The sequence below is a fragment of the Dama dama genome, chromosome 17 (genome assembly GCF_033118175.1).
Source record: "Dama dama isolate Ldn47 chromosome 17, ASM3311817v1, whole genome shotgun sequence".
Lineage (NCBI taxonomy): Eukaryota > Metazoa > Chordata > Mammalia > Artiodactyla > Cervidae > Dama > Dama dama.
In genome coordinates, this window is record NC_083697.1 from 49,805,781 (window position 1) to 49,822,352 (window position 16,572).

Here is a 16,572-nt window from a genome sequence, read left to right on the forward strand (position 1 = left end):
CATATTACTTGGATATTTAAAATTACATCCATCACAACCCAAGTTTTATCATCTCTAGGTAACACCTTCAGCCACTCAGTTTTTGACCCCAACCTTTTCTCATTCACAGATTCAGGCCATCGAGGCAGGAACCTGCCACTGCTGAAGGACACTGTGATGGGGGTGACTGGGCAGGGGTGGGAAGTTAGAGTCCCCTAACTTCCATGGAGCCAGTGCTTAGACAGGGCTGGGTCACTTGGCATACCTGCCTGCCTGCAGTCCACAGAACAAAGGAGATGTCCTGCCTGTCCTTCAGGATGTGGTCATAGCTGTAGGTCTCCTGACACCACTTTAGCTCAACTTCCAGCCTAAACTGAAGTCTTGTCAGGGCCCTGGAGCTAGACCCCAAATGTCTCTTCTTTAGCTCAGATTTTTAGGTTTAGAGCTAGGTCAGCTGACATGAGTGTACAGAAGATCTGAACCCAAGGCTCCCAGAGGAAAAACCTTCTAAACCTTTTTCAGTTTAAAAGTCTAGCTCCAAGTGCTTGCTTCTTGTTGAGAGACCAAAAAGAAGGACTCTGAATTTCCGAACATTTCATAACCAATCTGAACTTCTATTTCTTCATCTATAAAGATGTTACCCCCTGCTCATTCTAATTGGTAAAGTGGTTACAAGAAATTGGTTTAGGAATATAGAGGAAGGTGGCAACATCATGTTGGATTTTGTATCCCCAAAGGGCCTGGAACATAGTTAATCCTCTTTAAATATTAGTGGAGGAAAGACAGATGTAAGGAATTACTTTTATTTGCTACTTCTTGTGGTAAGAAGATGGCCATAGATACACACACACACACAAATCACACAATTTTTGGCATGAGAGTCAACCATGGGTGGAAAATAACCTAGGAACAAACTTAAATTCTAGTCCAGAGCAGAGTTAAAGGGTGGCCTCTGTTCAGATACACTACAGAACAGGTCATAGTCCATTACAGAAAGTAGCTCTTTATAACTAAATGATTTCCCACCCGCAGGTTCTGCCTGACTCTTTTCAAGCAATATATCTGATAGAATAAAATTCCAGTTGGAAGAAAAGGAGGAAAATGAAGGGAACGTGGGAGGGTGAGTGGGAGGGAGGAACTGACTTCTAGTAAATTCACAAATCCCTTAGAGCTTATTAAAAGGAGATTTGACTTACTACCTTTAAAAGATCACAATCTACTGATAAATTTTGAGTCAGAAGGCCTGTGAGACCAAATGGAGATAAGGGGACTTTGGGGGAGAGAAAGAGATAAGAATGTTATTCTGACAAACAAAAAAAGGATATCCTTGTTTTAATTCAGTAGTTTTTCAATTCAAATATTAGCTGAGAATCCAAAGGGTTTGTCATCTCTTTAAGAATTTATTCATTATATGCAGCATTGTTCTGCACACAATGGGAAATTCAAATCTGAATCTACCCCTCCTAATTGGGTTACTCCAGGCCGGAGGCAAAGTATGTACCTAAACAACTCCAGTGTGAGGCAGCCAAGGAAACACTGGTCAGAGAGATGTATCTAGATGCTTGGCATCACAGAAGGCAAACGACCTGTTAGTTCAGGGTCAAGGTGGTTATGACCAAACCTTGAAAGTAGAGTGAGGAGAAGTGAGAGAACAAGAGTTCCTGGCAGAAGGCACGGCCTGAATAAAGGCCAAGTGCATGGAAACACAGGCTTCCAACAAAGACCCCAAAGTAGTTATATTTGCCAGGAATATATTAATAGGCCACGTGAAAAGGAGAAATGTAAAAAAGGCTTGGTTTGGATGAAAGTAAGAAAGACTTTAAATGACAACAGAGTCTGAGCCAAAGGCAGTTCTATAGGGCCGTAGAGGGCTCTAAGCGAGGAAGGTAGGGATCATGGTCCTGCTTCCAGACTCTTGACCAGGCAGGATGGATGAGAAGGAAAGGCAGAAAGAGATGCAGGAGGCAGGAAGGCACCTGCAAGAATCCAGGGTGGGGAGCTGACTGCTAGTTCTTTGTGAGCAAGTGCTGAGTCTTGAGGGATCCAGGTGGCTCAGTGGTAAAGAATTCACCTGCCAACGCAGGAGACATGGGTTTGATAGCTGAGTCGGGAAAATTCCCTGGAGGGGGAAATGGCAACCCACTCCAGTATTCTTGCCTGGGAAATCCCATGGACAGAGGAGCCTGGTTGGGCTACAGTTCATGGGGTCCCAAAGAATCAAACAGGACCCCATGACTGGGCACACATGCTGAGTCTTGAGCACTGAAATCAGCTGAATGTGAGGCTTATTCAAAACCCCAGGAAACAGGGAAGGTAGAGTGATCAACAGGAGACTGAACTGAGGGGAGTGAGAAGGGTGCAAAGTCAGAAGGTGAATAAGGTGGGCACAGAAGAGGGCACAATGAAGTTGCCCGGGAATTGATGGAGCAGCCTGAAAACATGGTAGGAGGACTGGCAGAGCTAGAGACTGTCGGGAAAGCAGAAGAGGTTACAGATTGACCCCAACAGCACTCACCAGTCTGGAGCAAATTAAAAAGCAAATTGGAACTGGCTTAAATAAAAGAGACTCCCATCACTGCCACTTCCAATATTGCCTTGGTCATGGGGTCTGCAGATGGCAGAGCAAGCAGGTATGTCAATCTGTGCTCCATCAATATGAATTTTCAATGGCATCACGTTGAAAGTCAGCAGCTGACACATCACCACCCTCTGCTGAAGCATCTCTGAAGCCCTGGGAAGGCTTTTCCTAAAGCCAAGGCAAGGACAGAACCACCTCCTTGGCTGTAGAAAGTGGGGGACTTTAAAAAATAAATAAATAAAACACACTTTCACGTACATCATCTCACTTTATCCTCATCTTAGGTGAGAGGCACAAGGCAGGTATTATTATCCTCATTGTAATCCAGAGAAACTGAGGTCTGGACAAATCAGGAGATTTGTCTAAGGCCATGGTGCTACATATCTATGCATCATCAACTCAATGGACATGAGTTTGAGCATACTCTAGGAGACAATGAAGGACAGGGAAGTCTAGTGTGGTGCAGTCCATGGGGCCGCAAAGAATTGGATACCACTTAGCGACTGAACAACAACAACGTAGTTATGCAGTGGCAGAGCTTGATGACCTACATAAGCCATTGCAGCCTGAGACAGCAAGCTGCCCAGAACACCAGGCATTTGCTGGCCATGGAGACCTTCCCGCCCAGCTCCTTCAGAACCATGATCAGCCTGGGGAGAGGCTAGAAGTGGGATACACCAGTAGGCAAGTAGGGCTGGCTTCAAAGAGAATGTGGAAAATGGCAAGGTAAACTGTCTTTCCCTCCTTCATTCCTACCCTCCCTCCCTTCCTTCCTTCCACAAGTACCTGCCAAGGATCACATGACCACTCACCCCTCCAAAGGTCCCTATCCTCAAGAACCCCACTGCCTTACCTTCTTATCCTGCTCACCGTCTCCCACACTGTCTTTCCAACTGAAACATACCATCATTTACTTCTTAGTCTCTTGAGACCCACAGGAGGGAGGAAATTCAAGTGGAGGTTATCACATTTGAGCTGGCCTTAAAGTGTGAGTAGGAGGTAACCTCTGAACACAAGCTAAGGCTTAGAGATACCTCAGGGCATGGAATGCTCTGGAAACAGGAGTTCTGTAGAGCTTGGGGCTGGTGGTGGCATAGGGGTACAGAGGAGCTACTGAAGATGAGGAGAGAGCAGGCCCTTGGAGATCACCTGAGGAAAGCCTCTCACTCCACAGACCCTAGAAAGCCATCAGAGAACTCTAGGCAAAGGAGTGGTAAATCATTTTGGTGCTTAGAAGGACAACTCTAGCAACTGCATGGAAAAAAGAGGATCATAGAAGGTGTTGCAAACATTTCAGGAAAAGTAGACGAGAACCCGGGCCATGAGGGGTTAGTAGAAAAGGTGGCACAGAGTCCTTATTAATGAATTGTATCAAAGCAGTCAATCCTAAAGAAAATCAACCCTGAATGTTCACTGGAAGGACTGATGCTGACACTGAAGCTCCAATAATTTGGCCACCTCATGTGAAGAGCCAACTCATTGGAAACAACCCTGATGCTGGGAAAGATTGAGAAGGCAGGAGGTGAAGGGGATGACAGAGGATGAGATGGTTGGATGGCATCACCGACTCAATGGACAAGAGCTTGATCAAACTCCAGGGAATGGTGAAGGACAGGGAAGCCTGGTGTGCCGCAGTCCATGGGAAAGAGTTGAACATGAATGAGCAACTGAACAACAATCAAAGCAGAAAAACAGGCCTTCCAGGTGCAGGCGGGGGTCCAGGGGGCCTAGCAGGTCCTGCTCAACCCTCATCCCCAGGCAACCTCTCCCCTTTAAGGTGTACAGTCATGCCCATTGAGTCGTCTCCAGAATGAAGGCCACTCAGGAACCCCGCACTCTCGATGCTGGGCATTCAAGGTCGGCCCAACAAACAGTACCTGATGTGTGTCTCTAATCAGAAAAAGACATCTGGAATTTCCCAAACAAGCCCTGTGTTTTTACCACCTCTGCACAATATCTCCATTCCTTCTGCCTAGAATACCTTTTCTTTACATTTCCACTTATAGAAATCCTACCAACCTTTCTGGTCCCAGAGTCACCCTCATCAAAAACCTTTCTCAATCCCCCAATCCAAATGAATTTCCCTGCAGAGCATGAGGCTTTGCCCACAACAGTGTTAATTATGCATCTGCTATGTTGAATGCTGACCTCCTCCTTTGTGATCCACCTGTCCCCCTGAAATACCCCTGGGCTGTGTTTCATTCTTCTTTCATGCTAACACGCCAACTGACCAACCTAACACAGTGACGGATCCATCCTGATGTCAATGACCCCCCACCTGTATGTCTATCAGTAATAAACTAGGTGGGCAGGCACGTCTGTGCGTCTCTCCCCATAAATGAGAACGTGAAACCAAAGTCGAGGCCCTACAAATGGGCCAGAACTAGGTCACTTGAGGGAGGCTCTCTCAGTATCCTCACTTGGGTCCTGCACCTCCTGAGCCATAGTATAAAGCCTCATCACTCTAGAACTCCTGTCTTCTACCTCAGCACAGGTGGGCACAGTTCCTTCTCAGGGGCTCACTAACTTGTGTGGGAGTTAAAATCCACACACAGAGAAGGGCCTTTCCTTTCTCAGGGAGCTGGCAGTTCTACACGAGTGGTTTGTAACCTGTACTACATAAGACAACATGATGAAGAGCTCACTTCAAGCTCGGACGGTCATGGATGATTTTACGGGGGCTGGGGGCATCTATCCCACCTTGGAGGAGTGGTAAAGGCTGTCTTTGGTCAGAAGGGAAGAAGTGGAAGACCCACCCAGCTGAGGTCAGGATAATAAGGCAAAAGTCAGAACAGAGAACAGATCACTTTGGCTGGAGCAGCCAATCTATGAGGAAAACTGAGGGACAAGGCTGGAAAGATAGGTCAAGACCAGCTTGGGGTGGGTCTCAGATATCCAGTAATGGGGATCCATTGAAGTCCGCTGAGTAAGAGGACCTGGTGAGGCATCTTTTTTAAAGTAGCTTAATAGGCTAGTTGTATAGAAGGTATATTGGCTTGAAAAAGATCTGATATCTTGAACAAAGTTAAGATGTTTGTTACAGTAGGATACTATAAGATAATGGAAATAAAGTAGACTAGAAGAAGTGAAATAAAAATAGAAACACTTCAAAATAAAACATCTGCTAAAGGTTTGTGTTCCTTGGGTACCAGGTATCTGCTACCACTGGCACCATTTTCCGTGAAGGACCAGAGAGACATAAACTCACAAAGTCCTCTGCCAGGAAGTACCCAAAGCCCCACTATGGTTTTACTGGTGGAAAACCAGGCAGTGAGTAAGAAACCTTGCTCGCTCCGGTCATTTTTCATTCAGGGACTAGCCAAAATCGTCTTCTAATCTTCAGCCAATGTATTTTATTCAATGTGAAAGTCACTAAATTAATTTTTTAACATAATAAGAGTAGAAATTGTCAATTTTAGAAGCACAGATGCGAATTTCCCTGCACAGGAGAGAACATGAATCCTATTAGTTAAAAATAGCAGTTGTACTCACTTTCCCCCACATGCTAATTTTAATAAACTTACTCTGAAATTAGCCTGCCACTAGGAAGATAGCTGCTCATCAAAAATGTTCCCAGGAAACACTAAGCTTGCCTTGCAGGAGTTCAAGCACTCCCAGGAAACTCAGAACAATGCAGGGTTCTAAATGGAACACACTTCTCACCAGACCTGGTCACCTCCCACCTCTCTGTCACACCCAGCAACACCACTCTCTAGCCACACCTTGAGAGTCATCTTGGATTCATTCTATTGCATCTTCCCAATTGACTTGGCTATGAAATCCTGTATATATCTTCCTTTAAAATCTATCTCATAGGTATCCCTTTTTCTCTAATCCTCACTGATGCTCTATCCTCTTATCACTTTATTTATTCAAATATCTAAGCAGTCACATATTCTACGTTCATTGAGTATCTACAAAGGGCAAGGTCCAGTGGCAAGTGCTAAAGTCACAATAAAATACAGTCCCTACCCTCAAGGAGTTCAAGATCTTTTGGGTCCAGCGGAGAGAGAGGCAAGTCAAAGATTGGTTAAAGAACCATATGATAAATGCTATGACTTAGGTGCAATAGGGGTATTTGGGAATATTGATGGTGACAGAAAAGACTAGATTGCTGGTAGCTAATCTCCACTTATCTTCCCCTGATTTTGAGGACAGCTACCAAATTTGTCTTTATATCCTTACTGCCTGGCACAGTGCCTTGTGAATGACAAAGGCTCAGTGATTGTTGAGTTCAGTGGAAACAAATCTTTCCCAAGTATTTTCATCAACTTACACTCTAGCTAAAAAAGCTTTCAGTGACTATTGCCAGCTACATCAGAGCACACCCTTCCGTCTTGCTTTTGAAGTTGTTTGCCATCTGGTCTACCCTGGCCATCCAACATCCATTTCTGCTATACCTCAATGCACTAGTTTTAGCCTTTATCTGGAGCATTTCCTCAAAGAATGACCACCAGTTCAGTGCTCACATCTGCTTCCAGTCACCTTCGCCCATGCCCTCTTCACTCAAAGGTGAGGAACCCAGTTCCAACTCTCCTTTAAGATTTTTCCCACTTCTTAAAGCCTCACCAACTGCCTGTATACGTATCTAAGATCAATTGTTCATTATTGTGCACTGCTTCTTCATTTAATAATAACATAAATATGAATGATGCTTTGAAATATTAAATTATACTCTATCCACCTTGCCTCAAATTCCTGTAACTCCTCTCCCTTTTCTCCCCACATATCCCTCCCCCTCTTAAAAGCCAGACATTCTGCATTCATGTTCCAAGGAAGACAGCACTCAGCAGAACACTGGGAGCAAAGCAACTGAGTTTTCAACTTAGAAAGCCTGATCCTTAAGACACCAGAGCACAGAAGAGTCTCCCCAGTTTCTCCCTCCCCCACGGTCCTCCAAAAGACTAGAAGAGATGTCCAGTTGAGAAAAGGCAGACACAGTGCAAGGGAGGAGAGAGCCTGGATATCAGTGAGTGTCTAAGAACGCACACTAACCAGCGTGGTGTGGAGAGAACACAGTAAGAACAGCAGGACCGAGGTATGGGTGGGGCATAACTAGTTGTGACAGAAACGTGTTAAGTAGGGAGTTAGTAAATCTCTCTATAGCAATAGCTGTCTTGAATATCCGTTCCCCCTCCCTTTGAAAGATTTAGGTTTATTGAGGTATAATTTACATAGAGGAAAAAATCATTCTTTTGAGGCATACAGATCTATAGATTTTATCAAACTTATATAGTCACGAAGTCATCAATACAAGCAAGGCATAGACTACATTATCACTTCAAAAGTCTACCTCATGTTCCTTTGCAGTCAGTCTGCTCACCCACTCTAGGCTCTGGCAACCACTGATTGGCTTTTTTGTCCTTCTAGTTATGCATTTTCAAGAACTTCATATTAGTGGAATATTATAGCCAGGGCATTTGAGTCTCTGCCTTCTTTTACTTGCCATGTTTTTGCATGCATCAGTAGTCCATTCCATCTTAATATTCAACAGGAATCTATGACACAGATGTAGCAATTTATCCACTCACTAGTCGTGGACATTGTTCTGTTTTCATTTTTCAGCAATTATAATAAAATTGCAATAAACATTCTCATATAGGATTTTGTGTGGACATGTGTCTTCATTTCTCTTGGATTAACACCAAGGAGCAGGTGGGTTTTTGGGTTAGGTGTCGATATGACTTTATGAGAACTTACAAAACTGTTTTCAAAAGTGGTTGTACCATTTTGTATTTCTCTAGCAATGTAGGAGATTTTTTGTCACTCTGCCTCCTTGTCAGCACTTGATTTTTCAATTTTTTATTTGAGCCCACCAGTCTCCTATGTCCATGGGATTATTCAGGCAAGGATACTGGAGTGAGTTGCCATCTCCTCCTCCAGGGGATATTCCCCACCCAGGGATCGAACCCATGTTTCCTGTGGCTCCTACACTGGCAGGAGTATTCTCTACCACTGAGCCACTTGGGAAGACCCATGTGGTATCTTACTGTGGCTTTAATTTACATCTTTCTGATGACTGATAATGCTGAGTATCCATTCATATGCTTATTTGCCATTTGAATATCTTCTTCAGTGAAGTGTCTATTTAACTCTTTTGCCCATTTTAAAAATTAGGTTGTCTTCTCACTATTGCATTATAAGAGTTCTTTATATATTCTGGATATAAGATATGTGTTATGCATAAAATTTCCCCCACTTTTCATTTTCTTAACAGAGTCTTTCAAAGAGTAGACTTTTTTTTAAATTGTGGTAAAGCCCATTTTATCCTTGTTTTTTTCTTTTATAGTTTGTGTTTTCTGACTTTTTAATAGAATCCTCCCAAATTTAAGTTGGGTACATCCAGCTTAAGATGACACTTCCTAGCCTCCCTTGCAGCTAGATGTGGCCATGTGATGATGCTCAGACCAATGGGGTATGAGAAGTGATCCCTAATTAAAGAAAAGTAAGCAGAGCACCCCTAATTAAAGAAAAGCCCTTTACCCTGAGCTTCCCCTTTCTCTCTCTCTCTCTTTCCCCTACTTATGGGTTGGGACAAATCATGGCAACCACTCAGCTTTAACTATACAGTTGAGGATCACCCCCTCAAAAAATAGTAGAGAAACAAGATGGAAGAAACCTGGGTTTTTAAATGACACGTGGAGCAGGGCTGTCCTTCTAGACTGGACCACACACTATAACATAAAAAAGACCTAAATATAGGGAGTAGGTATCTTTTTCAAGTGGTTTAGATTTTATCCTAACAAATACACTCTTCTTTGTTAGGAAGTAAAAATAATCCCCAATTCCCTGGACCCAGTTTAGTGTGGTGTGGTATGTTTATGCAGAAATTTCACCATAGTTTCTCAAAGTTTTCCTCAGTTCAAGAGTGATTCAGGGACAGCAGAACATGATAAAAGCTACCCACCTTGGGCAAGAGAGCAAAGTCCCCCATGCCCAGAGCAGTGAAGGAGCAGTATACCACCTTGCTCTTCACTCACCCAGGATAGCATGGGTGTGGTACAGATACCAAAGGGCCAGAAAAGGGGAACAAGGGAGGATACAACAGTGATCAACAATGACCAGTGACCAGATACTAGACTGAAAAGAGGAGAGTGTGGCTAAACAAAAATAGGCTAGGCCAGATGTGCCCCTCCACACCGTCACTCCTGCCAATGGGGAGATATACTAGTAAACACCACTAACTTACAACAGCTAAATACTACTAACTCCTTCTAGAACTCAAATACAAGTTCAAGAAGAGGCATGACTCTGATCCAGATTATGTTTCCACTCCCCTTACAATGGGAGTTTGTAATCAAAATTAAAGTGTTATAACAAAATAAAGAAGTTTTTGTTCCATGAACATCTAAGTTGCTGTCCTGAGGTCCAAGCTCACTATATTGATATTTGCTAAACACTTACTGCTTGATAGAAAGCAAAGCACTAACAAGCCTGATTTCATTGGAGCCTCACAATAAGAGCACCTATGTGGCATGTACTTTACTATCCTGTTTAAGGATGAGAAAAATGAGACTTGGAGGAGTTGCACAATGTGGTGATTCTATCAACATCCATTCCCCTTCTTCTGGCAAACAGTCCCACTGCCCCAATCCACTCACAGTCCATGTGGCCTGGGCAGGGCCCCATGTATAACTGCAGACCCCAGACAGATCATTACACCCCTTGAGCAACTTCTCCCAGGGCAGGTGAGGGATATAAGTGGGTTCAAAGGGAGTGATTCCTGAGTTTTTATGGGACTTCTGGCATGAGAGTTTCTGTCTCTCCCTCTGGACTTGAAGGGTGGGAGGGTAATACCAGGCAACAAGCAGACCCAAAGATGGAGAAAAAGCATCCATTTGAGCGGTCTGAGGGCTGAATCCAGCTGCGCCCCATGCCACGCCATCTTGGAATTATTCATATCAGCTGTATTAGTTTGCTAGAGGCTGCTGTTAACAAACCGCATAAACTGGGTGGCCCGAAACAGCATAAATTGATTTCTGATAGTCCTGGTGGTCAGAAGACCAAAATCAAGCTGTAGGAAGCGCCAGGCTCCCCAGTAAGACTCTAGAGGAAGACCCTTCCTGGCTTCTCCCTAGCTTCGGGTGGCTGCCAGCATTCTTTGGCATTTCTTGGCTTGTAGCAGCATAACTCCAACCTTTGCCTCTGTCATCACACAGCTTTCCTTCCTCTGTCTTCACATCATCTTCTCTTTGCACATCTCTGCACTCCAATCTCCTTCTTCTTACAAAGACACTGGTCATTGGATTAGGAGCCCACTCAAAGGACTTCATCTTAACTTGGTTACGTCTGCAAAGATCTTATTTCTAAATAGGGTCACATTCACAGGGATTGGGGGTAGGGGATAGGACTTGAACATATCTTTTGGGGACACTATTCAACCCACAATATTAGTCAATAAATTCCTTCTGAGCTAAACTTCCTTGGGTTGGATTTTTGACCATTTGCACCAAGAAAGAAGTAGAGTCATGACGCAGGTCCAGATCTCAATTAACAAACAAGACCCAAAGCCACACCCTTAACCACAGGCTCAGACTGTAAGCCTCTTATACTTCTCTACCCCAAATATCAGTGGCTCAACTTTGGGTAGAGGCCCAGGGATAACAGGGCTTCCCAGATGGCTCAGTGGTAAAGAATCCGCCTGCCAATGCAGGAGATGCAGGATTGATCTGTGGGTTGGGAAGATCCCCTGGAGGAGGAAATGGCAACCCACTCCAGTATTCTTGCCTGGGAAATACCATGGACAGAGGAGCCTGGAAGGCTACAGTCCATAGGGTTGCAAAGAGTCAGACAGGACTGACTGAGCACACACACCCAGTCACTGAATACATAACATGCTCAAAGAATACAGGATTGATTGCCCTCTAATTAATTAACCAAAATTCAAATAGCAAAATTGAATTGGGCATGGTTTATCATAGGGCAGCCAGCTGACAGATGACCAGGATTTTTATCTTAGTAATGAAGTTGTGGATTGTCTGCACGACTGTACTTCAAGATGTCCTCTTGATTTGAAAGCTCACCTCAGGTGGTGATGAGAAGATGGTTTCCCCCTCCCCAGACATTTAATTTCCAGAATAGAACAGCAACCACGCTTCTTTCACATGCATGGCCATGTTTACTTCAGGGCCTGAGAGAAGGCTGTAATTTCAGCTTGTTATACTGAAAATATGAAAATAAAACTGATCTCTATAGGGTCATTTAAATGAAAACTGCTTTCTAGAGGCAAACCGAGGAAGCAAACTGATTGAAAGAGCACAGAGCCCTGGGCAGGAAGGGCGATGGGGTGTGGACTCAGGGTAGGAGGTAGGACCAGGGATATCTGTAGAAATAGATGGGCGCCTGTCAAAAGCCCATTTGATCTGGGTCACATGTCTGGTGATGTCTTCCCCAGTTTCTCCCACTGCCTTCCAAAGTCATTTTCAAAACCACTAGATACTGACCATTGTAGACAGCTACAATGTTTAGTCACTAAGTCATATCTGACTCTTTGCAACTCTATGGACTGTATCTGGCCAGGCTCCTCTGTCCATGGGATTTCCCGGGCAAAAATACTAGAGTGGGTTGCCATGTCCTCCTCCAGGGGATCTTCCTGACCAAGGGATTGAGCCCCTGTCTCCTGCATTGACAGGAGGATTCTTTATCACTGAATCACCAGAGAAGTCCCACCCACTGATCATATTCTTCTTTGAATCCTACTTGCGTGAGTCCCAGACGATGTCTCCACACCAGACCCAGTGTACACCCATGGGCAGGAAATGGTCAGGGAAATACCTGGGGAGCCCTGTTTGTGAGAAAAGCAGATTTGGGGGGTAGAGCCCTGGCACTTTCATGCAGCAAGGTAATTAGTTTCCCGTGGTTGCCACAACAGATCACTGCAAGCTGGGTGGCTTCTCACACAGAAATGTATCTCTCAAAGATTATGGATGCCAGAAGTCCAACATCAAGGTGTTGGCAGAACTGGTTCCTTCTGGAGATTCTGAGGGACAACCTCCAAGCCTCCTCCAGCTCCCAGTGGCTGCTGGCAGTCTTGGCATCCCTGGGCTGTCCCTGCCCAGCTCCCCATTCTGCCTCCATCTTCACAAGGGCTTCCTCTCTGTGTGTGTCTGCGTCCCCACAGCCTTCTGCCTTGCAGCTTTGTGTCTTGAATCTAAGAATACTCATCCTTAGATTTAGGGCCCATCCTAAATCCAGGATGATCTCATCTTGGGATCCTTAGCTGATTTTATCTGCAAAGACCCTGTTTCCATAAAGGTCTTATGACAGCTACTGGGACATTAAGACTTAGGTATATCCATGGAGGAAAGAATACAATTCAACGCACTACACTGGCTCTGGGGAAAGACCCAGAAACTTGCATTTCCCCCCAAATTTCAATGACTGTTTGTACTCTTTGTTCCCAATACGCCTCTGATAATCTGTAGATCGTACTCTGAGCAATACTTACCCAATTGCTGAGGATTCAAAGAGGAATAAGACACAGACCCCTCCCTTCGAGAACCTGCTATCTAGGCGAAGATACACACAAATGAACTGGTGATTGAGACCCAAAGCGTGGCCTGGTAATCCTGAGCTCTGGAGTCAAACAGACCAAATTCTGCCCCCTTCAGATGTGAGGCTCTGAGCAAGGTCCTTAGCAGGTCTGAGTCACAGTTTCTTATCTGTCAAATAAGAACTAATTTCTACCTTATACATGGTGGATGGACTCAAGGAACAGCTTTTCGCTATTATGAAGGTGGGAAGCATGCTGCATTCATTTTCACACCCCACAGGCTCGAGCTGTGTGTCCTCCGTGTCCTTAGCTGTAATAAATGTCTGAAGGCAAGACAGCATGTGCCCTGGAGAGACACAGCTAGGACAGGCAGGACAACTCTGGAAAGACCCCTTTCTGGATCTAGACTTCTTCTGCAAGTATACTTTTGAGGACCTACTGTGTATGGAGCTCAGTGTGTAGGCACCTGGAACAAAGCCAAATGAAACACATAGCCTAGTGGGGAGACCAGAAGGCTGTAATACCACGTGGTTGGTGCAAGGTAGAGGCATCCTGGATCCAGGACAGCCATGCCAGGAAGTACTTCCTTCTTTGGTCTCACATCCTTCATATTCCACCTTTTAGGATTCTCTTAGTGTTTGTGGTATGACACTCTTCCCACACTATACTATATGCTTCAGGAGTTCTCTGAGGGCAGAAGGGGTTGTCTGTTTTCTTGGCCACTGCATTCCAAATACAGAGCAATGTACCTGACTCTTGACAGCCATTCTGCAAGTATTTGCTGGAATAGTGAACATTCTGCTATGTCAGAGCTCAGCACTGGACTTCCAAGAAACACCACCTCCAGCTTCCTCCACTACTTGGTCTGATTCTCCATGGGCCAAGAGAGAAGATCTGCAGAGTCTCTGTCCCCTGACAGAGGAGATGCAGACAGACTGCACGACAATGTGTCATATACTGTGCAGCTATTACTTACAGACAGAGTGGGCAAGCTAAACTTGGGGAGACATGACAGCCCATTCCTCTTCAGAAATACAATGTTTTGCACACTAGACATTAAATACTGTTATTAGACTGAGCTGGAGGCCCAGGAAATAAAGAAGAAAGACGGTAAAGTTTTCCCTTCCAATACTCAAGAAAGGAAGACAGCAAACCATTGCGCCCCGACTGGTGCACAGTAGGATTAAGAAAAAGAAGGCCCAAGCGGGCCCTGACGGTGGGAATGGTCCTCAGGAGGGAAAGAATGGAGAATTGCTGGGAGATCATCAGCACGGCTGGGTACACGACTAACTGCCATCACAAATAATGGTAAGTCAGGAGGAGCAATTTACCTGTGAGACCTCAGCACCCCGCTCTCACCTGGAGAAGTCAGGCAGCCCACTCCCAGGCCCCAAAATTCTTAGAGTGGATTGAAGGGGAAATCTCATAGGAGTGCAAAAGCCGACCCCAGGGGTGTTTATGACAAAATCTTTGCGGGGCAGAGGGGCGGGGGGCGGCGGCGCGGGGCGCAGGGCATTCTCTGCCTCCACAAATCGAGTGAGCTCTGCACTAGTGCTTCGCGCCTTTGATAAACAGCCAGCCACCTTACACAGAGGTGGCCCACGGTAAATGCGTGTCGACTGAACTGATACCTGAATGAATGAAGGCTACGGAGGACCCTACGGAATCTCCTCCCCCTCCCCCAAGCCTCCGCCGCAGCTGATTCCACCTGTCGCAGCACCCGGATTCACCCTCCTGGCACCGCCTTTCCGCTTCGGCACTGGGCGCCCAATCGCTTGGCTCCGAAACAGCGGTAACCGAGAAGGCAGGTGGGGCTTGGCTCCCACTCCCGGATCCGCGCTGCTCCCTCCAATCCAGGGCCAAGCCCTGCCCAGAGGGAAGGGCCCTTCCCAAAGGCTGGCACCAGCTGTCATGGGAGAAAGTGGCGCCCGGGCGGACGGGAAAGTGCGGGAGGAGCCGCGCACCTTGCCGGCCGCGCGGGGGCAGCGAGCCGAGGCCACGGGGTGCGCGTCCCCCGCGAGCCCCCGCCCGGCTCGGCCACCCGGGAGGCGGGGGAGGGGGCGGGTGTGCTCCGGGCTGGTGGCCGCTCGGCCCGGCCCATCCCGCCTGGCCGGCGCCTCGGCCTCACCTCGCTCACCAGCCCCTGCCAGTCGCCCTCGGTCCGGTCGCCGTTCATGGCCTTCTCCTCCCGGCGAGGGCCGGCCTCTCTGACGCCGCCCTCCTCCGCCGCTGCGGCCGCCGCCGTCGTCGCCGCCCGGGCCCCGCGCGGCCCCGAGAGGGCCCGGCACCTCCGAGCCACCGCGCCGCCGCCGCCTCCTGCGGCCGCCCGCGCTGTTGACTCAACGTCAGCCTCCGCGGGAGGAAGAGGAGGAGGAGCCGAGGCCCGGTGCCCGGCCGCCGCCACCGCCGAGCGGGCCCCGGGCAGGCCCGCGCAGCCCCGGATCCTGCGCTCTTGGTGGTCCGCGCCCCAGCCCGCGGGAAACTCCTGACCTCCGCTCTCCAGGCGGGAGGCGGCTCGGCTTCCCCCTACAAGAAGTAAATCCCCAAATCCAGCCGTTCCCTGACCACCATCACGGCTCCCACCACTAGAATATAATTCCCACTCGGGCAGGGGGTTGCCTCCTTCTCTGATAAACCTTGGGTACAGGGCCTGGCACATAGTAGGTACCCTGCAAATATCTGTCGAACCTATGGATGAATTAATTACGTGTCATTATATATTCAACGTAGTTTTTTAAGTTACTAATGTCTGTTTCTATTTATTTCTTGAATTATCAGCTGTCACGAATAAAACACAAATAAAAATATTGAAAATAAAACGGTAATGAATTCAAAATAGAAGCTAAAGCTCTGAATGTGACGCTTAATGTGTGTCAAAAGAGATGTTGAAGACAGTGGCATCAAACTGAGACTTTCTCATAAGTGGAAGGACTAAAAGGGAATTACAGAGAGCAGAGGAATCTTCATACATGTCTTGTCAGTATCATTGGAGGTGGTTTTCCCCAGTCACCTAAAATTCTGACCTGAACCACGACCAGCAGTGAGCCTTCCATACTTCCAGAAGCGCTGCCTGTGGAAATAAGCATATAGGTTGAGAAGCTGTGAATCCATTTTACAGTTGTGAATGCACTGCAGCCAACATTTATTTGTTTTAGTCCCTAGTGATCCTGACTCAACCCTGCAGGATGGATGTTACTTCCATTTATTAGAAAAAGTGGAGAAACAGAGACTCAACTAAGACTTCTAGTTCCCAGAGACCCTTTCTAGCATCTTGGAAACCTGAAAATGAAGTATCACCCCTGGGAATTGGAAATATTGCATTGTATTGTTGGCCTTGTTTTATTGATGTGATAGGTTGTTTGCAAAATATCATCAATAATTTCCTGCCCATGTCACAGTCCGTGTCCATAACTTTGACTCTAGGCTCAGCCATGTGACTTGCTCTGGCTAGTCAACGTTTGCAAATGTGACTTGCTCTGGCAAAACAATGTTTGCAAATGTGCTACACAAGGAGGCTTGTAAA

General features: G+C 46.4%; 1 protein-coding gene across 3 annotated transcripts in view; it reads right to left on the reverse strand.

The window, feature by feature from the left end:
- The window catches only part of CCDC149 (coiled-coil domain containing 149), a 127,984-nt gene extending 112,676 nt beyond the window's left edge, over nt 1-15,308 (reverse strand). For all 3 annotated transcript variants that reach the window (XM_061164478.1, XM_061164477.1, XM_061164476.1), the window contains exon 1: nt 15,178-15,308. In XM_061164478.1, the coding sequence (XP_061020461.1) occupies nt 15,178-15,225 (48 nt within the window). In that variant the 5' untranslated portion in view covers nt 15,226-15,308. The remainder of the gene's footprint in view (nt 1-15,177) is intronic.
- Between the last annotated feature and the right edge of the window lie 1,264 nt (nt 15,309-16,572).